This window comes from Melampsora larici-populina, assembly GCF_000204055.1.
Source record: "Melampsora larici-populina 98AG31 unplaced genomic scaffold MELLAscaffold_1, whole genome shotgun sequence".
In the NCBI taxonomy this organism is placed as follows: Eukaryota; Fungi; Basidiomycota; class Pucciniomycetes; order Pucciniales; family Melampsoraceae; genus Melampsora; species Melampsora laricis-populina.
This window is the reverse complement of record NW_006768765.1, coordinates 1809921-1835376: the sequence shown is the minus strand read 5'-3', so window position 1 is coordinate 1835376 and position 25456 is coordinate 1809921. Positions and strand designations below refer to the sequence as shown.

The 25456-nt window shown below is 38.4% G+C and overlaps 5 protein-coding genes across 5 annotated transcripts; 3 read left to right on the top strand and 2 right to left on the bottom strand.

Annotated features, from left to right (window-relative positions):
• Window positions 1-57: 57 nt before the first annotated feature.
• On the bottom strand, window positions 58-1792 carry MELLADRAFT_70457 (uncharacterized protein; the record flags this gene model as incomplete). Its single annotated transcript, XM_007403577.1, has 6 exons — window positions 58-455; window positions 525-730; window positions 849-922; window positions 990-1195; window positions 1397-1584; window positions 1647-1792. The coding sequence occupies 6 exons, from the start codon at window positions 1702-1704 to the stop codon at window positions 207-209; spliced, it is 981 nt and encodes a 326-aa protein (XP_007403639.1).
• Window positions 1793-2434: 642 nt separating this feature from the next.
• MELLADRAFT_32431 (uncharacterized protein) lies at window positions 2435-3340 on the top strand (the record flags this gene model as incomplete). Its single annotated transcript, XM_007403959.1, has 4 exons — window positions 2435-2554; window positions 2646-2712; window positions 2797-2956; window positions 3031-3340. Coding segments are annotated over 4 exons (657 nt in total), but the record flags the coding sequence as incomplete, so codon positions are not given.
• Window positions 3341-14599: 11259 nt separating this feature from the next.
• Window positions 14600-15563, top strand: MELLADRAFT_123631 (cutinase; the record flags this gene model as incomplete). Its single annotated transcript, XM_007403960.1, has 4 exons — window positions 14600-14715; window positions 14840-15072; window positions 15171-15280; window positions 15375-15563. 4 exons carry the CDS (start codon window positions 14600-14602, stop codon window positions 15561-15563), a joined length of 648 nt encoding a protein of 215 aa, XP_007404022.1.
• Window positions 15564-18863: 3300 nt separating this feature from the next.
• MELLADRAFT_58552 (uncharacterized protein) lies at window positions 18864-19607 on the top strand (the record flags this gene model as incomplete). Its single annotated transcript, XM_007403961.1, has 3 exons — window positions 18864-18888; window positions 19086-19388; window positions 19429-19607. The coding sequence occupies 3 exons, from the start codon at window positions 18864-18866 to the stop codon at window positions 19605-19607; spliced, it is 507 nt and encodes a 168-aa protein (XP_007404023.1).
• A 2554-nt stretch (window positions 19608-22161) lies between these two features.
• On the bottom strand, window positions 22162-24213 carry MELLADRAFT_76315 (uncharacterized protein; the record flags this gene model as incomplete). Its single annotated transcript, XM_007403576.1, has 7 exons — window positions 22162-22412; window positions 22637-22868; window positions 22958-23064; window positions 23145-23183; window positions 23232-23316; window positions 23401-24005; window positions 24201-24213. The coding sequence occupies 7 exons, from the start codon at window positions 24211-24213 to the stop codon at window positions 22162-22164; spliced, it is 1332 nt and encodes a 443-aa protein (XP_007403638.1).
• Window positions 24214-25456: the final 1243 nt, after the last annotated feature.

Genomic DNA, 25456 nt, shown 5'->3' with positions numbered 1-25456 from the left:
CCCCAAAATCTGAAAAGGTGGCTGGGACAGGGCGGTGCATCTGAAGGGCTCGCATTTACCGACGTGAATTTTTTACAAGTAGGCACCAAAATCCAATTCAAAATGATTGAATGAAAACAAAGAACTCTGAGATGAACGAATCTAAACGAATTAATAAATAAGCTCTATATAAGAAGAAAAAAAGATAATGCTATATATGTGTTGATTCAATCACAATCAGAATGACCAGTATAGTTTTCAATCTTACTACGAACCGATTCTAAGATAGTCCACATAATTCCATGTTGACAAAAACTACGAAAAGCCGAAATACTTAAACCAGAATAAAGTTTAGTGAACCCATCTTGTTTAACCAAACTTTTGAAAATTGTAGAAGCTGATTGTCTTGCATGAGTATTGGCTAAAGCATCCCTTTGAATTCTACTTTTTACCAAATCTAATGGATAGATAAGAAACTGGAGAAATACGTTTCTATGAGTTAGTCTGTGATACCATTTAAAACAATCTGATTACATTTTACTTACCCAACTGGCAACACCGCACGTAGATCCGCACACAAATGGAATTAAGGCAGGTGGTAAGACGATTTGCCGTGAGTGAGATGGTAAGTTTTCATTTTGCAATCGTTGCTCAGCAATCAACCTCATCGAATCATAACCCATAAAATAAAGTCCTGTTCCAATTGTATCCCTTAGACAATGTAAATTAAAGCCAAAATATAAGCCCCGAACTATTAAAATACAAAAAAGGCAAACAAGCACCATAGTGGAAAAGGTTAGTAAGCTATCTTTTTGAATATGCGGGAATTGAGGTGGGAGAAATGAAGTTATTTGGATGGAGATCCTTACCTCCATGTGCTCTAATAATTTCCATAGCGCCTTGCCATGTACTCAAATTTCTGATGGCCCTACCCTGTTTTTCACTAAAAAAAGATCTATCAATAATTAGAAAATCATTTTTCAAGATTCCAACAAATAAAAATGACTAACGCAATTGCAGATTCTAATTGGGCACGAATTTTCACTAATTCAAAAGCGCAAGAGCCAATCGAAATCATTAATCCAGAAGCAGCACCTCCAGTAAATCCTGAAATCGCCTTATGAGACACAATAGGTTGTGAAAATAGGTTTTGTTTTTCGAATGTTTCTTTTGTTTTATTGTATATCGTAAAACTGGTTGTACGAACTACTGTGATCTTGTTTTTTCATTGAATTAGAAACGGATCGAGAAGAGAGAGGGACAATATAAATCAGTTCCTAATTAAATTTTTATCAAAGTGGAAGGTTTATTTGGCTTTGAAGAGATCTTGCCATACTAGGATCCGATCGATGACTTTGTGTCACGCTTTTTCGAAACTTGTGAATCTTTTGAAGATCCTGTTCTCTTAGGCACTAACCGTCAACATAGGAATCGCTATTCCTCGATAAAATCCTCTGGTCCCTTCTTGAGCATAAGTTTTCTTAACACAATCTAATACGGAGTTATATCGATTAACTTGTAATCTGGATTTGATAGAATCGAGAGGAAAACCAGTGACAGTTGCACATATCGATGCCACGGCTGCTGAGACAGTAGTTCGATGATCTAGATAAAAGAATTTGTTCTAGTTCTAGTAAAGCTTGAAGAGGAAGAGAATGATGTCTTACTGTAAAGATATTCTGATGTTCTATGACCATAAACCGAACCTATCGAATTACTTTCCATCTTGTATGAGGCAACATTCACGTTCCTTTGAGTTTAAGTCGTTCTTGAATTGTTTCTTTGATTGATGAATTGATTTGATACCAGAAAGTTGAACTTCATGGCATCAAACTTGTAGGTGCAATACAGCCTTTCTCACTCAAACTCTTGGCGATACCACAACGACCCGGATCAAGCTGCAAAGATTACTCGGATCTCCTCAGACCTGCATGGCCGTTGGAGCCGGATCTCAATAGACCGGGGAGCGCATGTGTACCGTATGCATCGTTTTGGTCGGCCAACTTTTACTTTCGCCCTCTACAAACTTCTCCATGAACCATCTCTCCCCATCGTTAGTTATCAAAAATGCGAATCATGACATATGCCGTTCGACAAGCACTTGCTGCAAACTCTCCAGATCCCGAACCTGATCAAGGTTCATCTAGCAGTGGTTCAACTCAAGCTAGCGAGGTTGGACAACATTTAATCCCTTGTGCTGGGTCTCCGACTAAAACTCGTCAACGCCCTGCTCAGGCAGAAGCAGATTCACATAGGGATAAACGTATACGGACTATTAATTCTAGGACGAGTGCTTCTGGTGGGGTTAAGTTGCAGTATTGCGGTCGCGAGTCTTTACAAGGTGAAATGGCCAAATGTAAGTATATATAGATCCATCTCGAGCGCATCTTCTCCCATATCATTGAATTGATTAATTTTCTTAAATTGTGTGTTCGAAAATTTTCATATAATAGATTGGTACCAACGTAATCGACTTTTTTGGAGATTTGATGAAGGAATTAAATTGGATCATCAATCTTGGTATAGTGTAACACCAGAAGGAATTGCAAGACAAATTGCTGAAAGATGTCGGTTGGTTTTGGTTTATCATCAACATCATTCTTTTTCTTATATGATTTGTAGCATGTTGATAATCTAACCTTGATTTAATTTTCTCTAGTACCAAGGTGATTGTTGATGCTTTTTGTGGTGCTGGTGGCAATGCTATCCAATTCGCATCTACATCAGATAGAGGTAATTTACAACTATTTTTTTTTTGAAAACTATGATATTGAGAGAAGAATAAACAATCTAATTCTTTCAACTTTTTGGTTTCAGTCATAGCCATAGATATTGATCCCAACAAAATCGCTCTAGCTGAACATAACGCAACTGTTTATGGAGTAGAAGATAAGATTGAGTTCATATGCGCAGATTTTATTGAATGGATTCAGAATCAAGAGAAAGGTTCTGTAGACGTGATCTTCTTATCACCTCCGTATGTGAAATTTCTCTTATCTTGTAGTGCATGAGACAAATCAACTGACAGGCTTGACTTGTATTTGCCTAAAGATGGGGAGGAGTAGATTACCTTTCTTTCAATTCACCAAACAAATCTCATAATCAATCAAAACCAAGCGAACCAACTGGATTCTATCCACTAACAGAACTCCAACCCATCCCAGGAAAAGAACTTTTCTCAATCACAAGTAAAGTAACCCCTAATATAGCATTCTATCTACCAAGGAATCTTGATGTGGATCAGGTGGCTGACCTTGTGGATCAGGATGTGAAAATTGAAGTTGAAGAAGCTTGGATGACTTCAAAGTGTAAAGCTGTAACTGTCTATTTTGGTGATTTGGTGGCTAAGACTGTCACTTGATTACATCATATCTTTTTTTCAATATTTTTGGATGAGATTCACAAATAACATTACAAGAAGTTGATCAAGGAATAACAAAGGTTTTTTTCACTGGGATTTGAGTTTGTCCCTATACCCATGGATAGGCATACCCATTACATTTCTACTAAGACTCATAGATGTGTACATCTACCTACATAGTTCCTGTGCTCTAGCCACAAATGACCAAAAGTCAACACCAGTGGTTCTTTCATGGAAACCCTGTCAATTGAGAAAGTGAGCTCCTTCTTGAAAACCATCTGGAGGTGTTTAAGGAGTTGTAAATGCTACTTGATATTAGAAAAGGACAGAAAAGAGACAAAATGTGGCATGTAGACTGAAAGAATTTACAATAACATGCAAATTCTCATGTTGCAGAACATAATCTGAAATTCCAAGTACAACCATTTCATTACATGTTGGACATTGAGAAAAAATGTAGACATTCAAATTTCAGTTTTTAACTGTATTTAAGGACTGCAAAGACTGTATTTTTTGGTTTTCAGTGGTAAACTTTGAAGTTTAATCTGCTTTAAGGTAGTAAAACACTTGGTTAATTTATTCTCAATGTCCAACATATGTTGAAATGGTTGTAGTTTACAAAATGACACTACAAAAAATAGTGCAGAAAACATAAACATTAGGGGTACACAAACATCAAAAACTCATATGAAAAACCTGTTCAAACTCATTTCAATTTCAAGATTTCCCTGCAAAAACCCAAAATTCAAATGGGTTGGGACAAGTTTTTCATGTGTGTTTATCATACGGGTTTTTGATGTTTGTGTACCTTTATTGATACAGTCATATCTCTGAAATGTGGTGGGCTTGGTGGGGCTTGGTGGTCACCTTTTGTACCGGATAGCAGAGCTTACCAGATTCAAGAGTCAAAATCCTTGCTGGGAGATCAAATTGGTGGACAATATTTTGAGTGTATACAAAAATATTGAGAGGCTAGGACAAGAGCAAAAAATACAAAAAGATATGCACATTATTCCTGGTGTTGAGAAATTCAATCTGAGTTTTTTATTTTATTTTTAGAGTGTACAGTCAATCCCAGAATTATTGGAAAAATCAAAAATCTTGACTGTAGGGCTGGGTCCGTGCGCAGAGCGGTAACACAGAGATAAGAGGTCAGACTTTTGACAGCTATCTCAAGACAAACATCCTATCTTTCCATTGTACCTCGATGACCACCCTACTCCCTTGCCAATGGCCACATGGCTAAAGACTTGAACACATGATTTCATGGTGAAGGGATTGTGAACATGAGCTGAGGATATGAGGAAGGGTGGCATGGAGAGGACAAAAGGGAGTTGAGGTTGGTGAAGGGGACACCGACCTCCACTCGACAGCTGCCATGACTTTTTCCATGACACATGTCATCAAAAAGTCACCTCCTCGGGACCCTGACCTCAGCTCAAAAATCTTGGATATTTCCAACATTTCTGGGAACAACTGTATATTGATGAATGAAAAATCTCCATGATCATCAGATCTCCACCTGTGTCAGATGCCAAAATTTGGCTCCTCAGATCAACACTACCACCTTTACTGTACTATTCACAGTAAAGTATTGGTATTGTATCTTTTCCACAGTATCCTACACCTAATGCTTAGTCTCTGTATTGGCTATGATGTACTTGCCGGTCCATGACATAGTATTGTCACATACAATACTGCATCCAGTATAGTACCACAATGGTCAATACTACACTACGGTCCAATCAGGACATCCGCCGGATGTCCTGTCTCGCGACATCCAACGGAGATCCGCCCGATCTCCGTTGATTATCCTCACAGAGGAGGTCGCGCGGATGAGATCAAGGATATTGGCGCAATATCCTTGCTTTAGGTTCCGTAATTGCTGAGAGACCTCTTTGAACGGACTAAAATACATTCAAATGGTTCAATTGGTTTGGACTGTTTTTGAATTGGGTTCTGGGTGCAGGAACCAATATCGCAACCACTGCGCAACGCAACACATTTTGACCATATCACATTGTGCTGCGCTTTCTGCGCAATATTACGCTGCGAAATAGACCGCAATGGTACATGTTTTATTTCATCTTTGGGTTGTGGTGCGGAACAAACACAATATTTCCGCAATTTCTGCGCATTGGGGCACAATATTGCGGAAAAACACAATATTGTGGGAAATATTGCGGATACTTTTGGATTGAATTCCGCTGAGCAAGAGGAGAGGCAAACAAAAAATAAAGAAATAAACAAACTAAAACCAACTTAGGTTGGTTTGGAAAAAGAAACCATGAAAGAAAGGAATAGAATGTTAAAGAAGGAATCGACGAGATAAAAAAAACTCACCCTTTATCAAGACTGACAAATCGAATCAATATCCAACCACTTTTTGGCCGTAGGTGAAGATTCTTCCAAGGGTTGTTCAACTGGTTGAGTGTTTCAACACTCGACCAAGCGCCACCTTCCATATTGGGAGAGTCGTAGGTGGAGGTGTTGAAGCAATGGATACGTGGGGTGAGGTGTTGAACAGAGGGATATGTTGCTGTCTGGTTGAGGGTTTTACTCCGCAATATATCGGATATAGCGGAGTATACCGAAGTTGTGCTGCGGATGCCCAACAACCCGGTTTTTCAGCCCTGGGTTGCGGTGCGCTGGCCCCGCTATATATTGCGGGGTCATTGCGTGTCACAAAACCGCTGCGCAACCGCACCACAACCGCTATAAGTTGTGGAGCGGTTGTGATATTGTCTGGTATGATAATGTTGAATATGTACAGTGATTGTGTATTCCTTGTGCTCAGTAGCACCCCTTTGACTTTGTGATGGCCCTCTACGCTGACATCAACCTTTCTGGCTGTATATTAGGAGACTACACCAATAATTTTGGATCTTCAAACAATAAAGCCTTATTTATTGCCCTCCATATATACTTGAGTTTTATTGCCACAAGAAGGAAACCCCTTGACCAATCCATTCACAGTGGTTATTAAAGTAAGTGCTTACACTCAGGCCCCAGCTGATGCGTTCAATCTCACAAGATCTACCCGATCATATGTATTGAATGCTTTTGAATAATGCTATGGAGTGGGTACAGTCAAACCCGCGCAAATGCATAATCAGCCAATTTGCATAGGGCTTGGGTTCCATCAAGCTGGTGCGGGCCAAAATCCAAACTATTGCATAATTTAGTAATGCATAGTGTGTTGCCAAAAAAATCCGGATGTTGGTGGGCATAATGCATGGAGATCCGTGGCCGGCCCTGGACTTGCGGGGTTCTGGAAGCACAAATTTTCATTGGAGCAGTTGTACATTCACATTTTTGTCTGCTTCATAATGCATAACTCTATGCATTATGACATTTTTGTTCTCATAATGCATAAATGTATGTATTATGACCATAATGCATAGAGTTATGCATTATCACAAAGCCCGTTAAAATGAATAACCGGTCAAAATGCATAGAAAAAACCGTTGCCCCAATTTATGCATTTGCGCGGGTTTGACTGTAGCAGGCTCTTTGCTGCCTATTCCAAAACAAAATATGAAGCTTTGCAATTGAACAGGCTTTTCCCATACTCAAATTCTGGCTGGATTATCTCTTCTTGACTTTTGATACTGTATGCTTCCTTCAAGTGTGTAAATCCAGTTTTCACGCCTTCAAAATTGACTCAAATATTCAATAATGATCACCTTCCAAAATTCTTGGATAATCAAACATTTGAAAACTCAAGAGATTGATCAAGCTCATTGCAAGAGGGTACTTCGTCACAAGATTCAGTTTTAAGAAACAGTACACAACCTTTCATTCAATGACAAACCTCACAAGAGATTTAACACCAGGTGATTGAATCTCAGAATCAACAAAATTATATCTTGAGATCAAATCCTTTAGCATTCTTTTCCATCTTATCATTCTTTTTCTGTTCTCCTTTATAAAGACATCCAACTTTGAAAGCACTTGCAAACATGAGATCTTTACTTTGGAAAATTGGTCCACATCTTCAAGCCATCTGGTCAAGATGATGGCTTCAAACAAAATCATGAATGGTTCAACCTCAAAGGTATAACAAGGAAATGCTCCTCAAAGTGCTGGCTTCACGTCAATATCCGCAATTTACATCTTGAGCTTGATCAACTCTCTTTCTGAAAGAAAGATAACATACTCTTGAATCAATCAAACTTTAACCCCTTTGGTGGAATTCAAGAGTATAAGACTACCCACTTCTCTTGACCATACCAATATGACTAGTCTTATGACTATCATTGGCTTTGTCATGAATCTTACAAGTTGATAATGATTTAAAGAAGCCATAAACATTATGCAGAGTTGAGTTCTGGGGTTTACTCAAAGTTCTCTTTCCATCATGCTTTCAAATGATTTTACTCTACCGTGATTGAAATCTGAATCAATATGCGGGGTCTGAGTTATCAGGATGTTGTGGGATTGGAGATGCTGAGGGACGAAAGTGTGAAGGTGAATTTGCTTGATGTGGGCTAGGGCTCGGATGGCGTGTTTGACTCAGTGTGATCACTTGCTTAACCCCATAGGCTACACGTCTCACTTATGGCTAACCAAAGGCTGAGAAAAATTGACCATTCGCTTTGTTCGGTGATTGGTCAATTTTATCAATTCATGGCCTTCTGGTAGAACTGTCCAATCTTCGTCTTCTCATTTCGATTTAGCTCATCTTGATCGGTATCACCGCACCTACCAGCCAGAATTCTCAGTGGGAAGAGTTTGATTTGACCGGATCGACTCAAACTTAGAAAGTTGAGAGCACTTCGCCAACTCACAGCGTACGAGTTTCTGCTGAGCCATGCTTGCGGTGCACCAGTTCGATTTTGGGATTCAAATCTCAAGATCATTGCTCCGACGATTGATATTTAATTCAAAAACTTAAATTTGATTTCAAGATCCTGCGCCAGGGGCATAGCATTTGAAGGATCTTTCTATCCTGTAGACGATGTTTTGTACAATAGAGAAATACTTACCTAATGGGCTCGTTATCGAGATGTACAAGTTGTATAACTCCATCTGAAGCGTCTGTTTAGATGATTTTTTTCAAGATCTATTTTGATTCAAATACTCAACCTCAATCTGAAGAAGGCTTTTGTTACGAAGGAATGAAGAAAGATTTGAAGAACCGTTCCAAATCTGTTACTTTGTGCATTTCTAGATCTATCCAATGAGGTCATGATTGAATTGTTCCATGGAATGACTTATCTAAGAGGATTTAGGCTGGCTGAGCTAGAGCTAGAGAAACCAAGTCGCCCTAGCAGGGTCTTGCACAACAATGAGGCATGTGAAAAACAGATTCCAATGATTTTGGTAAAACTTATGAGCACGTGTTGATTAGCCTACATTTTGAACAACCCATCATTTCATGTTACTCTCTTCCATGTAAAAGTTCAAGGAAAAGGAACTCGTGGGCATCATCGAGATGATTCATATCAAGACATCAGCAACTCCAACGTCTAATTTAATGCCATAACCTCCACCCATGAACTAACAGGCATTATTGGCAATCTGATCGTATAGATAATCAATAAAACAGTTTTTGAAACGCTGCATGCCAGAAAAGGTCAAGTGATATCAGGAAGACCTTTTTCCGAGGGACCTTCCACAGAAAAGAACTGTGGAGAGAGAAAACATCAGAATCCGATCAAAAAGAAGCGAACTCAATCTCAAAAGAGAGTATCGTATACCTAGCTTGACTTCAACAAATCCAAGTGAAACAATGTTTTGTGAAATTTGGTACGCGGGTGTGGGCAGCATAGCATCGAGCAAGTTTGTAGGAGGAGCTGCTGGACCGAGCTTGCTAACAGAAAGTTGCACAAAGTGATTCTCGCAACTGTAGCCTTATGATATACATAGCAACCAATTACTTGTATATCTTTGAGATCCATATTCGTTGGGTCACTTCAAGGCACGTTAAAGGATATATCAATGGGTACTTTTGTATTACAGGTAAAAGTGGTGGATAAGAGTAAAGGGGGGGTAAGCGAGGGTATTCGAAGTAGTTCAGATTGTTTCAAGTAGCACTATTTACTCATTATTTACATTTTAACAATGAAAGCCAACTCAATATCACTGAATTGAAAAGTGACTACTGAGCCTTAATGAGGTAATGCAAATTGAGATATCAGGAACTCCATTCCTCTAAATTCATATCGCATCCTCCAACCCTGCCCCAAAAGACATTATAGCCAATCTGATGAAGAATAATACTTCAAAGGAAGAGGTCTTCAGACGTTATATGTTAGGACAGGTCGAGGAGGAGACACTCGCCTAAAAAGAATGATGGAGAAGGAAAACATCAGAATACGATCAAAAAGAAGCAAACTCAGTAACAAAAGACTGTATACATACCTATATTGACCTCAGCAACTCATGTGGAGGCGACTTTTGGGGAGTTTGGTTTGAAAGAGTGGAAAACATAGCATCGATAGCTTTGGAGGAGGAGCTACTGGACCAAGCTTGATATCTTTCTCGGTGACAGTGGAGAAACGCAAAGCCCTCTGAATATGGCAAACGTTGCACAAACCAATTCTCACAATTGTAGCCTTATGATGGACGAAGCAAGCTACTAATTTGGTATCTTTGAAATCCCTATCCATTCGGCCACTTCAAAGCATTTGAAAAGAGATGTTGATATATATCTTTCGATTACAGATTAGATTGACAGATAGAAGTAAAGGAGCTCAGAGTGAGGGTATTCAAAGTACTAATTGATTCAAATATCGGCAACGACTCGATACATATGTTCAAAAAGTAAACTCCTACTCATCATCGCAAAACAATAACAACAAGAACACATTTCAAACGAGAGAATGGAATGGTCACAAAACAAGCCATCGAGATAAGGAAATAGATGAAGGAACGCATCGCCTGTCAAGCCACAAGAGAATTGGGAAAGGTCAAAAGGATTAGATTGATCAAAACAAATAATGAATTCGCTCTCAGGAAAGATGAATAGATGACAAATGAAGGCAGAGATAACATACCAAGGTGAAATCGAGTCAAGTTCTTTAAACTTCACATGTTGAAAAAGGTCGAGGAGAACCAGGAAGACCGCAGTTTGAGGGACCTTCACCTAGAAGCAATTGAAGAGTTTGTTAGACTAGTTTATAGAATCATGAGAAAGAAGAACAGTAGGAAAGATAACATACCTAGATCAATTTCAACAAATTCGGCTGGAAGGGTGTTTCGTGGAGTTCGGTTCTTGAGGTGGGGGATTGGAGCATCGAGAGGTTTCGGAAGAGGAGCTACTGGACCGAGTTCGATATCTTTCTCAGGATCAGTCGAACACTTCTTTGGAAGAGTGTCGTGGCGAGAGTAAAGAATATGAGCATAGAAATAAGCCCAAGGAAGAATGATGTACAATTTTTTAGCGATGAGTTTAAGGATGAACAACTCTGGAACTTTGCGAGGAGAGATCTTGTGAGTGCCAAAAATCAAAAAGATAACAAAGAAGAAGTTCAACGGGAAGTAAACAAAGAGGGTTTTTTGAAAACGAGGACCGAAGATCATTCTAGAAGTTAACTTGGGGAGATTCATGATGACAAAGAAGTTGAAGAAAGTGGGAAGGATTCAAGAGGTAGTGAAAAAGGTTTTATGGAAAGGATAATCTCGTGGTGGTGGTAGAGGGTTGGGATGGAGAGGAACAGCGATCCGAGAAAGTTGGGATATTTGTATCCGATTCATACAGCTTAGAAGCTGATCCACACGTGACCTCTCTAAGAAATGTTATCACATACTTAGGATGATTATGTTCAAAATGTATTGTAATGTTTCATTTCTCGTGTTCAGTAACCCCATCTTTCCTTTGTGATGGTACTGTATGCTAACAAACCTGCTTTTCTCTATATGTTTGGACAGTATGTCGATCATTCATCGCGGCTCTTGGTATACAACAACCTCTGAGGAAATTCCTAAAGTTTAATTGTTCTCTTTTGCTCAGTGGAAGCAACTCCAAACAACTCGCACTAATATCTCAGGCTGATCCAAACTATAGGCAACATCATACTTTCTCTTCAATAAAGTGCAAGCTGATGCAGTCCAAATCTCACCCTAATAAGATGGATTGGATGACTCTGAAGAAATACCATCACGCAAATTACATCATCATTTCAACGGTTCTTTTTGATTTCTCATAGAAAATGCCTCTACACTATCAAATAACAACACGAGACAAGCACCGCCAGGGAACAGGCTTATCCAAAAACGCTGGGGTGACATATATCTGACCACAGGCTCATATTAACGGTATCATTGACTCTCTTCTCTCTTAGAAGCCTCTTTTTGTCAGTAACCTTTCCCAATTAACAATGGTCAGGTAATGGGTGGACTTACGCCTTCCATTCTACCTTTCGGGTTAAGATGAAGGCTACATATTGCAATGATCACGAAGAGATTGGTAAGATGTACACCTGTCTTTTCTTCAATTCGTTTTTCAACCATCACTTCCGCTGTCGTTCAAGTGAGTAAGTCCACTGCTCTCCTCCTTCAAAATGTGAAAAACAGGGACAAAACTGATTGATTGCTAAAAATACAGCCGGCTTACGATTCACAAGCTGAAGTCATTGCGAGGGGATTAAATTGAGAAACTTGAGTCTCAATGAACTGTAAAGTACAAGTTCCCTATGTTAAATCACAAATTATGTAAGCAGTCCAACATCAAAACTTGATTCTATGATCGAATTTTTCAAATATGTTTACGACCTGATTATTTGTCTGTGTTCTGAATAAAACGTATCAAGTCGAAAGGACTTGATAAGATTGTAAGATATTCAAATCATCCAAGTAGACTACAACTTAACTAGCTTGATTAAATTTATAGCTTGTAATCAAATCACGAATACTTCAACTAGCAAGGGTCTAAGAAAAGATCACTCATTGATCAGGAACAGCAAGTAAGCAGAAATTCTTCAAGAAATTCAAGATGTTTTATGGATGTAGCTCATTTCAAGAGAGAGCACGACATTGTTTGTAGAAAGGTTTAATCTTCTCAGTAATTGATCATAAAGTATACGGCAACTTTGTAATCTCTCGGTTTGGATACGGCATATAAAATCTTTGATTGAAGGGAGGGAAGCACTCAGCTAAACCAAACTTGACGGAAGCGTTTCTCTTGATGACATGGTGGGCCTGTAGGAAGAAGAGGCAGGTGAAGTTTCCGCAAATCTAGATGACCATAGAGCTAATTTACATAGGCTGACTCATAATCATCTGAGCAGCGCGAGTTGGTGTAAAGTCTCGCTGGCGAACGAGGGCAATGAAGCATCAATACTGGCGAGGCCTATTCTCGTGAAGCGAGCAATAACACAGTAATTATTGGAGGTGATAAATGTCATTTCAACTATAGGTGCCCGGCGTATGTCGTACGACAGGCACGACTCAGTCCTGAGGCGCTTCCAGTCCAAGCGCTGGTCATGCTCGCAACACTTGATGGAAACCTTGGGTACCGACCGCTGAACATGTGAGCTATAGCATATTGCAAAGTCTTGGCAAATTTGAAGTACTTTCCTCAATTTTATAGACACTAGAAAGAGCACATAACCATAGTTTGATGTATGGTTGAACTCGATTAAGGCTTTGCGCAAGAAAGATGGCACGATTCTGGATTGCAAGATAAGATTTTTACCCCCTTTGATGGCATTCAACAGTGGAAGCCTCATCAACTCACCTATGGCTGTACTATGAGATTCATACAAAGATTAACAGTTTATATGTTGGATTTGACAACAAAATGATAATGTAAAAAAGCCAAAAAGAAACGTGCAGCAATGAGTTCTAACATTAAGCTTTACTCAAACTTCTTTTTCATCATGCCTTTGAATGATTTCGTATTTTTATTATTCCCAGCTCTAAAAAACAAAGAGAACAATGCGTTCGAATTAGGATTTTAATCATCTTTCAAGGAATGAATCTAAGATTTCACCTCTCAGAAAAAAAAGCTATCAAGTTCAAAGAATTGTGATTCGACTCACAATCCTAGACTTTCTAGAGCACGTTCTACATAGACTTCGCTTTGTGGCTCTACAGATTCGGATTCTTGAATACAACCTACTTTGATCATCGCTCCGTCTGGAATCACTTCTAAGCGACTGACGATCAACAAAATCACATTCGGTCAATGGATCCCATTCCAGCTGTTTTTTTGGGGAATCTGCCGATAAACAGGTTTGCCGCTGTCACTAGTCGTGTCTTTATATACTTTCGGTTGACCATGAGTAATCTTAATTGATTGAGCACTAGCCTGTAAATTGTAAGAGAAAGACGCTGATATCGATTGGAAGTGGACATATGAGTCAGATGATAAACGATCCATCGACTACTTGAGAAATCATCTTGCATGTCATGGTTCGACAAGTTATGCAATGGCATATCAAACCAGCCTTCATAGAAACTTCCTCGGCGGTAAAGGTGATTTCACCTACAGAAACCGGAAACCCATATGACTTGATTGAACAACGTGCGGGTGCTTGGTTTAGTCTCTAATGAATGGTTGATCTCGCCAAAAAGATGTTTCGACGTGATTTATAAGCCACTTTTGAGAAGAGCTCCAAAAATCGTTGAAAACGAGCCTCCTAATGATATTTGAGATATCGATTTGATCGCTGTGCCTCTCGAGGCTCAACACAATCAGTACATCCTCAGGAAAGTAAATATCACGACATTTTTTACATACCGTGCCCATTGATCACAAGCATCGGTTCAACTCCCTTAAAGTTTCTTCAAACTCCTCTTCCTCTTCTTGTAAAACCTTCATATGTTTCTTTCCCTTTTATTACCTCATTCTTCATTCGGCCATCAACCTATATCACAATTCTTTCGTGATTGGATTCTTTCAGTCAGAAATGATGTGCTGGTTATATAAGATAAGTGTTGATCGATGAAGGAAAGTAGTTGTCAATCTGAGAAGTGGACCAGTTTGAGTTAGCCAATGCGAAGATGAGGATACGAGAACGTGCGGCATGAATTTGCTCTATGAGACTATCTTTGCAATTATTATAAAAGGCTCCATGGTCTTCCACTGAATTGCTCTCCACAACAATCCTGCAGATTTCTTAACAGTTTCATATAATATCTAAAAGTCTTGAGTTTTGATCTTGAAAAGGTGCGTAGCAGGGAGTGCTCAGTGTTTTTTCCTATATACAAGTGTATCATAACACGTCTTCAGAGGTCTTGAGCTCATTGCCATGCTCTTGATTATTTCCTTTTGCTGACTGGGTGAAGTCTTCAATTTATATTCAACGTAAAATGAACTCTATCAATGCTACAATCATTCTTGTCATGTGCTTAAGCTTACTAAAAGTGCTCATTGCCAAACCATTGATTGGTGGTGGAACTGGATGCACCACTTACAAGATAGTAAGGTAATGTGTCTCCATTTTCCTTTTCCCACGTCCTACTTTCCCTGTTCTCTTGGTTTTTTTTCTTGAATATTTGATCCTTGTGATTCACAATTAGTCTGGTTTTAACTTCTCGTTCTCTTGAAAGTGCGAGAGGTACGGGTGAGAGTCAAGTCCGCCCCACAGGATATCGTGGGTTTATCAACGGAGTTCTAGCTGCTGTACCTGGTGGTGCAAACTACGAGGTCGTGTATCCGGCATCAGTAGACTACACGACAGGACCATTACAAGGTGCTGCTGATGCCAATCGATACTTGACGGCACAACAAAGCCAATGTCCTGAACAAGTTTACGTTTTGATTGGATATTCGGAAGGTGTAGGTCGGCTTTGAATGGTCTTTGGAATCGCATGGCATGTGTATCGCTTACTTTTTGACTCCACCCCCGTTCGCCTACTTGATGGTCAAAGGCCATGGTAGTAACTCAGACAATGAGGAACCTATCAATTTCGCCTAATTTGATTGTCGCGATTGTGCTGTACGGGAACCCTTACTTCACATCCGGTGCGCCTCAAAATATGTGTTCAGCGGTCAGTATCACCTCTACAGGCAATCATCAAAAGTCTTCCTACCTTCTTTCATCTTGAGAAGCTCTTGATCTAACTGATTGAAATCAATTAACAGAGAACGGGATCCGGCATTGCTTCTCTCCTTGGTATTCGAATGCCTACACAGTATTCTTCAATCACCTTTGATTGTTGCCTAACCGGGGACTCAATATGTCAAACTGTTGGCTCCATCATCCCTCACTTAGCTTACGCCGGATCGAGCAGCGAGAGGGCAGCTATAAATTTTGCCGTCGCTAGGCTTTAGATTACGCGCAAGTAAGGTGTGTAGAGCACTTGATCTTTTTTGGAACCTCTTACTGATGCTGGATTTTGCAACTGGTGTACTCCCGTTGGATTGGATACTATCATTTACAAAGACTCCAGTTATTCTTTTGAGCAGAATTTCAACCAAGAGAGTCACATACAAAGTCATATTTTTCGGTCAAAGCACTCTTTTCAACTATCATCGCAAATCTTTGCCTACTATCCAAGGTCTTTCATTCTTCCTATCGTAAAAATGACCCTCAATCTACTTGTTTCGACTTTACGTACAAATTCTGTACATCATCATATTGATTAACCACGAGCACTCTGGTAGTTCTTGTAAATTTCCGCTACAGTGAAATCTGAATGTATATCCCCCTACATCTTAGGGTTTTGTGAGACACCTTGAGGATTGAAGACTCAGACAAGCATCATGAATGAGCGAAGGCAAACACAGAGCTGTTTCATAAACAAAGCATTAGGAACCATTGCAATGATATGTAGAGTCGATCTATCAGTCAAGACAGTGTGAGCCATCATCATCAAAGAAGTGTGCATAATGGCGTTGCAAATATCAAATTGAGCTAGAGATCGAGCTGATTGATTGAGTGAAGAAATGATGATGATTCCCAAACTCAACAAACCCCCACGCTGTTGCTCGTCGACATGAAAATTATCGATGGGACACCCTTGGAGTTGGGACCTGCATTGTAGTTTTTCTAATACTAAGGGCACCTGACTGAGGCAATTGTTGATGATTTTCAATAGATCAAGGATTTTGAAGCGATTGTAGACACACATATGGAAGCTTGGAAAGACAGAGTACATCATTGAAGTTGATCTGTTCAATTGGGGGGGTCTATGACTTACTCCTTGATCACTTTATTGGTGCAACACATTAAAAAACCGTTGTTGATGATGACATTGATTGGGAAGAGACCTCTGGAGAGTATTCAATGCAATTGAATTGCACAAGGATGTCTTCATGAAAAAAATATTGTGGCGATCTTATGTATGGTGAGAGTTGTATTGTATCTACTCACTTGCAGCCTACCATGTAAACTCACATAAAACCCAGGGGATGTTGGCACTGGGAACTTCATCAAAATGCCTTTACAGAATCCCTGGCACAAAAATGCTAACAGAAATCTCATTCAATATATGTGACTGGTGCTTTACTGCAACAAACTCTTAGGGGATACATCAAAACAATGGAGCAAGCACTTTGCTTTCTACTTTACTTTGCCTGGATTACCTCCTCAAGGCTTGAATGAGGAATATAACTGCCACTTCCTGACAACTTTGAACTCAGCCAGCTCTTTAGAGCTTGCTGACCTGTTGGTTGATTAACACAGTAAGTTTAATCATCTTAATTGCATCTGTCTGATCAATCCACACTCTGACATAGTACACTTCTTGCAGTGAACTGGCCACAATAGGATTTGTGGCCTCCAATTCACAGACACAACAGGAAGTTCCTTTGATGAAATTTGTAGTCCACCAGCTAGGCAACTCACCAATGCACACCAAGGTAACTGATACAAAGACTTATTGATCTCATCTGAGATGTTTTTTAATTCTTTATTTTCATAAGTCATTTAAGATATCTCAGAGGATTGAAATATGAAAATTGATAAACAATGCCAACTTGAAACCATGCTGAAACTGGTTTTTGTCAGACCAGATTTGCCTGGAAGGTGTACAGACACTATACTGTCATACATTGCTTTACAAACCTCTGAAGGCTTCAGACCTCTTCAGACTCTTTCTGAAGCTAATTTCTGTTTTGCAATCCAAATTGTTTTGCAGATTTATCTGAAGCCCATATTGAGGCACATTAAATGAAAGCAATTATGAGCTTGTCCAGCCAGATGATTGTTGGAGTTCTCATGAGACACACCCATGAGATTTATTGTACAACCATCAATACTTTTCTTGAATTGCATAGAAGGCCAACTTGAAATCCACAGCAAGATTCAAAATGAAGGCAGATATAGGAATAATTGAGCTAGATCCAAACAAGACAAAGTGCATGTTTGAGCTGGTCATCAAGTTTGACCACATACCAAATTACTTAAAGGTCCTTGTTTGTCATTCTATATTGATTGAAAAGGAATCAGGTTGGCAATGGTGGCACAGGTTGTTGTGGTTACTCAGAGAAGTGGCCCTGAGGCCCGAGTTTCATGTGATTGAGAGCGCAGAGAGTGCATGTGGGTGGCCCATACTAGGCGCTGGGCGCTCCACTGGAGTGCCCCCCTGCGTTCAGACAAGAGGAAGAGATGGCTGCAGGCCTGAAACTTAACCCTAGTCTGACTAGAGGGTGGTGGGCGGGAAAAAAACAAAACCAACAACAAAAACAGAAATTGAGCTGATTGTTGAACAAATTTTTTGGAGATGATTTGAAAAAATAGTAGATAAGATATTAAGAAACTGTATAAATATTTTGTGTGTATAAGGTTACAATTTTGTTTATAAAAGGAGGATAGGAAAACTTGAACACAAAATTTTTCTGGGACAAAACTTGAGAGACAATTAGTTTTTGAGACAATGTAGAGTAAGGAATGGAGCTAGGTTTGGCATGCATTGCCCATTGGGGTAGATGTTGCAGTGCCAATTTTATTGTGCCTCTTTTGTAAGTACGCTTGTCAACAACCTTTGCTTGTGACCGTCACCTTTCCCCAGATTCCACTCTGATAATACTACGTACCATCCACAATTCTTTGGAATTTTTCAGAAATAATTTGAAGGCCTTAGAAGTGGTACAGGGCTGTACATCAGTATAGGAGGTGAACATATCTGTATATTTGTGGAAGGAATCTGGTCTAACAAAAACCAGCTTCACAAAAAATCTTCTCAAATCAAAGATATTTTGTTCCTCTTTCATTGCTCTCTCTCTCTTTTGTCAATATATTCCTGATTTTCTATGTTCATTGGATGGTGTTTGTTTTCCTCATTTTCCCTTCAAACCATTCTCATTTTATTCTATTTATCTTGGATCCCTGTTCATGACTTGTGTGATTGGATTATTTAAAGTGAAGCTCAATCAAGACTTCTGGTTTTGGATGATTGTTTCAGGTGTCACATCTTCATCTTGCCGCACTCATTCCCTCAGAAAAATGTCCCAACACCTCTTTTTCCCCATGCCAACCAAGAAATCAATTGGGCAAACTCCCTCCAAAGGTCCATCAACCATCCACACATCACTTTGGAATCCAATACCAATGCCTCCCAGCTATCCATACCAACACACAGGTCACCAACTGTAGCCCACCGTGTGTTGCATAAGGGACCCAATACTTACATGTTGAAGAACCCAGTGACCACAAGTAAGTGTAAGGCGCCACCAGCCATGCAGACTTCAAACAAGAAAGGTAAATCAAAACCCAAGCATGTACAAGCACACCTACCTACTCCCCAGGCCGCACTTCATTCATTGGATTACAATTGGATGGGAGACTTGAGCCAGTTTGAGTCAGTACAGATTTTCTTCAATATAAAAATTCTCTTCACATCCATTAATAAGCTCTGTTGTACTTGGACCACAAATATGGTGGAAGAGATTACAAAAACAACACCACCCACATCAACGAAATCAACCCTAACAACCCCACCACCACCACTCACAACAATCACAACAACAACAACTGCAACAACAGCAACTGCTGTGGTTGTTATCTTGAGAATAATTGTCAAAATGACCCAACTTGCCATCCCCCACAATTGGTTCTGCTAAAGGGACCTAGATTGAAGACTTTAAATCAATCCTCTGATGGTGCTGATCTTGACAACCATCACACAGTCATGGGCCAGAAATCATGCAGCGTGAGTGAGTTTTTCTTTGTTTCTTGTCTCACATTAACTGACAGACATCTACCACCAAATTTCAATCTATGGTATTTGTTTAACTTGGTCCATCAAATCAACAACACAAGACAACAATCCACAAGGATTTGACACATCAGATGGCCAAGGTTTGGGAAATCATGTCCAAGTCTACTGCTATTGTGAAAAGAAGAACCTGCAGAGCTACAAGCACAACTTTTGATTTATTATCAAGTGAAATAAAAACCAACTGACAAGGTCCTTCCTTCTCAGAACTTGATTTGCCAGATTGCCCCAAAGAAAAACTTGTGAGGTTACCTGCAGGAATACACTGCAAAGAAGGACAAGATAGGCAAGAAAGTCACCCTCCTGCTGTCTCTATACACTACATCCATGGTAAGCATTTAACTATACCTCTCTTTCAAAGTTTGGTTACTGATACCAGTAATTATAGAATGGGATTCTGTCCAATCCTGATAAGTGGAAAAAAAGATTGCTCTCAGGTGGTTAAAGCAAGAATCCAAAAGTGGCACATCCCAAAGATCTCAAAACCTTGATCAATGTCATGCTGAAAGAAGTCTGCAAACGATTTGAGACCATCATAAGTCTTTTTCCTTTTCTTTTTTCCATTTTCATTTCCATTCATTTTGTTTTTACTCTAATTATTTGTATGAATGAATTCTTTTAGCTTCTTCATGATAACATACATTTGCCATCTCAAACTAGCAGCACAGGCACTGGGGACATACTCAGGCTCAATGAGATTGTGGCCAAGGTAAGTTTCTGTGCCCATTTATTCCTTGCATATCAAGCTGAATTTCACTCAATATGGCTTCATGATAAAGAATTTGGGCAAGTCAACATTGGGCAAGTCAAGGGTCATGTACCTGTTTGTGACAAGATCTTCAAACAAGTGGGACATCTTCAAAAGGCTCATTACACTTAAATTGTATGTTAGACAGACACTTTGAGTTGTGCTTTGTGATCTTCAATACAAATCAATCATGTTTCTTTTCCAGAAGATGCAAGCCTGCCATTAAGGATTTTAAAAGGCAGAATACAAGGACAGTGCAACACTCTGGAACATTGCAGAAGAGAAAATAGAAAACTTGCCAGGACAATTCAGCATGTATCCACATGTATAAGTTTAGTCTTGTTCTGAAAAAAAAATACCACATCCTATTCACTTGATGTGCAATAGCTTTACAATCTTGTACTTGTCAGAAGACTTGGATGTATTTGCTAATGATGAGACTTTGGAAGAAGTAAGACCTCTCATGCCATTCCTGGTACCAAACAAGGTTGCAATTTGTGATATAGTGAAAATTCTCAATGAAACATGGAGCACAGAGGGGCCAGACAGCAATTTGCTTTGTAAATAGACTATCACAGCAGATGAGGAGGGGAAGGTTGGGGGGGGAGGAGGTTGGATGATTGAACAATATATAAGGTAAGCTAATGAGGTGATTACAAAATACCAAACCAGCATACTTCTCTCTTGTCTTTCTCTCTCCAGTATACATATCCAAAGCATATAGTATTGTGTCCATGCAATGTATCAGATCAACTATACATGCAATCATTGTCTCATCAGAACCACTGTTTAAACTGCATCGATACCAGTGTTGAAGTTACACTTTCTAAATAGATCAGCAAAGTATGATTAATATTTGATCAACCATGTCTGTAGCACCAACTTCAAGACAACATAGTTGATCACAAGATCAATATAAATCATGAATTGAGAAAAAAAGTTTTTTTCAAATTAAATTTCAGAAAAAAAAAGAAAACCAAAAAACTATCCCAATCTTCTCCTTTCTCTTTTCCTTTCTCCTTTCTCCTTCTTCTTATCCTTTCCCCTTTTCTTTTTCCTTTCCCCTTTTCTTTTTCTTCACTTGCTTTCCCCACCCAGAAAAAAAATCATCCAGAAAAAAAAGATATATAAAACTTGAGAAAAAACACACAAACACATCACATGATAAATAAAATTCAAAAACACACACACACATACACACAAAAGAAAAGACTGTTTACATTCTTTTTACAAAAAGAAACAAAAAAAGGAATAAGAAAAAAAAGTTGAATCAAGTTGAATCAAGTTTTTGTAGAGAAAAAAAATCAATTTTCCAGGCGAAAAAAAAAACAGACATGGTATATAACTATCTATATAAACATAGAAAAGAAAGTAACATTTTTTTTGTTTTCTGGAGAATAAAGAAAAAGAAAAAGAAAAAATCTTGATGAGCAAATATATATGTAAAAGAAAAAAATCAATCAATCAAACCAATCCATTTTTTTTGGTCTCTTCAACTTGAAGTGTTTATTTTTTCTTCGTTTCTCAATCACCGAGAAAAAAAAAGAGAAAACAGAAAAAGAAAAGAAGAAACGAAAATCATCTTTAAAAATCAAAATCAAAATCAAATCATCTAAACTTGTTCATGAGATTCAAGTCTAAGAGATTATAATCAAGTTCGAAGACATCTCTAAACGACGAAAAGCACACACACACATAGAGACAGAAATTGTGATCCGATCCGATCCGATTTCTTTTACTTTCAATTTTTCTTCTTTATGAAATGAATGAATGAATAGAAAAAAGGAAAAAAAGTCATAGATGCAAAGAACTACACAACAAATTCCATAATGAATTTTTTTTCAAATTGTCTTCTTCTTCTTCTTCTTGATGTCCTCTTCAAAAAAATTGATGATGATGATAATAGTCCAAACAAACCAAAAGGAAAACCCCGCCCACCAACATATGTTTTGAAAGTAAAAGATCACCTTCTTCTAAACCCAACCAAAACCTTTTCCCTAAACCCATTCCAACCAACCTGATGACTTTCAAACCCATCCAAATCCAACCCAAAAAGCTCCTCTAAATCCCAATGAAAGAATCCGATCCCAATGGATTTCAATGCCATTTCATTAGCCGCTTGGTCTTCTTCCAAACTTCGTTTAAGTTTCCTTGACGCATTCGTTCCTGTTAACATCTCTTGTAAAGCTTCCATAGATTGTTGTCCACCTAAAACTGAATTAAAATCAGATTGTTTTAATGGACAAGTAAATGAATTTGAAGAAGAAAAAGTAGGTGAGATTGAAATAGCTAAAATCTTTAACTTTAACGTAATATCAAATGAAATCTTAATCGGAGGTAATTATCATCCAAAAAAAACCACCCAGAAAAAAAATTAGTTCTCTTTGTAAATCAATGCAAGAAAGAAAGAAAAGAGATCAACTTATTTTTCTTAGCACCTAGAAAACCACATTTATAAGCAATATCAGCCAAGATCGCATGTTTCGGATCAAAGGCAGTAGTATAATTAATTTGAAATGGGAAATGAATAGTTGTATTAGAATGTGATTGGATTTGAACATTATCCATTTCACCTCCACCTAAAGGAGCGGTTTTGTTTAATGGATAATAAGCTTTTGCTGAGATTTTAGAAAATGAAGCTCCAAAGAAATTCGGATTGGTCACTCCAATCTAAAGAAAACGAAACCAAAAATCCAATTCAATCAGTTAAGCTTTGGATTCGGGTTTTCGATAATGGTAATGAAAATCAAAAAACTTACGTTTAAATCAAAGTTTAATAAGAATCCTCCTTCTTGTAAATCGACTTGATTTCCAGCTGTAGGTGGTTCAATTCCATTAAAAGTAGCATTAGGTGGTCTAACCCATACTATGAAAAAACAAAGAAAAAACAAGTTCAATTCCAAGTGAAGATTGTTGTTGTAAATCATCAAAACTTGTTCAACTTACACAAAAACCCAGCCACGATTCCAATTAAAAGTAATGCAACTACAATCATTGTACAACAACAACATCTACCACAACATTTTCCTTTACCACCTCTCAAGAACGCTCCAGAATGTTCATCTGATCTCCACATTCTTAATCCAGCTTTTTCTGGTATAGCACCTTCTGCTGCCATCTACAAAACGAAAAAGAAAAAGAAACAGAATGATTAAAAAGAAGTGGTTAAAAGTTTTGGAAAAAGATGAATTAGATCTCTAACCTGAGCTGCTACACTACCTCTAGAGTTTTGATTAAAACTAGATTTAGGATTAGGTACGAGATGTTGAGCAGTATGAGGAGGAGGATAATCTGATTTTTCATCAATAGGATAACCAGATGATTGATGATCATCGTATTGATTATAATAAGCAGGTTGAGGAGAAGGAGGAGCGTCTTGATGAGAATAATAAGGGTCCATCGAACCTGGTGGATAGTTTAGATGGTCTTGATGATGATATGCTTGTTGGTCTTGATGATGATATGCTTCTTGATGATCTTGACTTGTGGGATATGGTGAATGAGATTCTACATATGGTTGTTGATGAGATGGTTGTGATGAAGTATAAGGTAGTTGATGATCAGTGGTTGGACCATATGGTAGTTGAGATGGTTCTTGATATTGATCGTATGATTGATAGTAATGTGAATCTGGTGGTGGTGGTTGTTGTTGATGATTTGGATATCTATCTCTTGGATCGTATGCCATGATGATGATGATGATGAGCTTGATTAAGTTGATGGTGAGCTTGAAAGTTGGTTTAAAGTTGATAAAGGGTGTGAGTGTAAAGTGAATTATTGATAGTTCATTGGGTTCGATTTGATGTTCTTGAAAGTTAAAGTGGTGATGACCGTTTTGATTTAATTCGAAATTCAAATTAATCTTGAGTATGAGAATTGAAAAAACTTCCTGAACAAAACTTGAAATTGTAAATCAAATTGGATCTCATCGAAGGACTTTCAACTTGTAGGTTTAATCGAGAAGGAATTTAAATCTTTGGGCCCCAAAAACAAGGAACTTACCATGACAACCCATCTCGAATTCAAGTTTCAATCGATCCTTTTTCTCCTTTTTAAATTCTTCGCTAATACTCTCTACTTTGATCAAATCTTGCCATTTGTTACAACAAGGGTTAAAGAATCAAATCTTCACGCCAAAAGACTAACTACCTGGAAAACTTTTGATTCTATTTTATATACGACGTTCAAAATTCACTCATCTTTCTGAATCAAATATTTTGATTGATAAAGAAGATCTTCAATTTGTTGATTGAACTTTTGATACATAGTATGCTGTTTGTTTGCTCCATCAGATTTCAAATGATTCATGGCTATTCATCTAGATCATATATCTATAGACAAAAACAACTTGAAAAACTTGACTCTCTCATCTCTCAATCAACTTGTCCTCTTGAGAAATTGTTATTGCTAAGTCCCAAGCTGGACCTATGGGACTTAGTTATTTGTTGAAACCTTCTTTCAACTTATCATGAGGGGGGATTTATTTGAACATGATTCAATTCTTTTTTGATAGCTTTCAATCAGTATGGAATTCAGTCGGAATTTATATTTGTTGTTACATCTCTTTGGTTTGTTTTCAAACCACAAAACATTCATTGAGATTCATTCCCTTTTCTGATCATCAAACAACATACCTTACACTGACTTCATAAACTGTAATCTGAGCCTACTATGTATCAAACTCACTCAACTTACCTATCCCTCACTCTATGAAGTCTAGGTAGGTTTAAACTTAGGTTATACATTGGTGTAAGAGGTTGACAATTATATGGGTTACAACCCTTGAGAATTTGTTGATTTATTTAATCAGATCTTATTTGATTTCTTTGGAAAAACTTTGATTGAAATTCAAATTTGCCAATTAGTTCTTGTGGGGTAAAGCTTGGTACAAAAGGTGTGAGTTTGAGGGGATACACTCTAAAGACCTTAGTCACATGGGCAAAAATAGATACTCACCTCAGGGTGTTAAGGCCTGGTGATGGGTTCTCGACAAGAGTCGTGGCACAGCAATGGTGGTTTCTGGCTATTAGGTAGATTGTCAGATGAGGAGCAATACAACTGGCGCAATGCGCACTAGATAGTAATCTAATCAGTGACATATAATAGTGTGTGTCACAGAGCGGTGACATGTAAGATCATAACACTATTCCCCCTTTTACGCCCAAGCTCCCTCTTGTAAGCTCTGTGTTCTTCCCCGGGCAGCGTTAAAAAACCCCGTGGGGAAAAAGCTTGCCCTCTCACTTTTTTCTCCGTGTCCT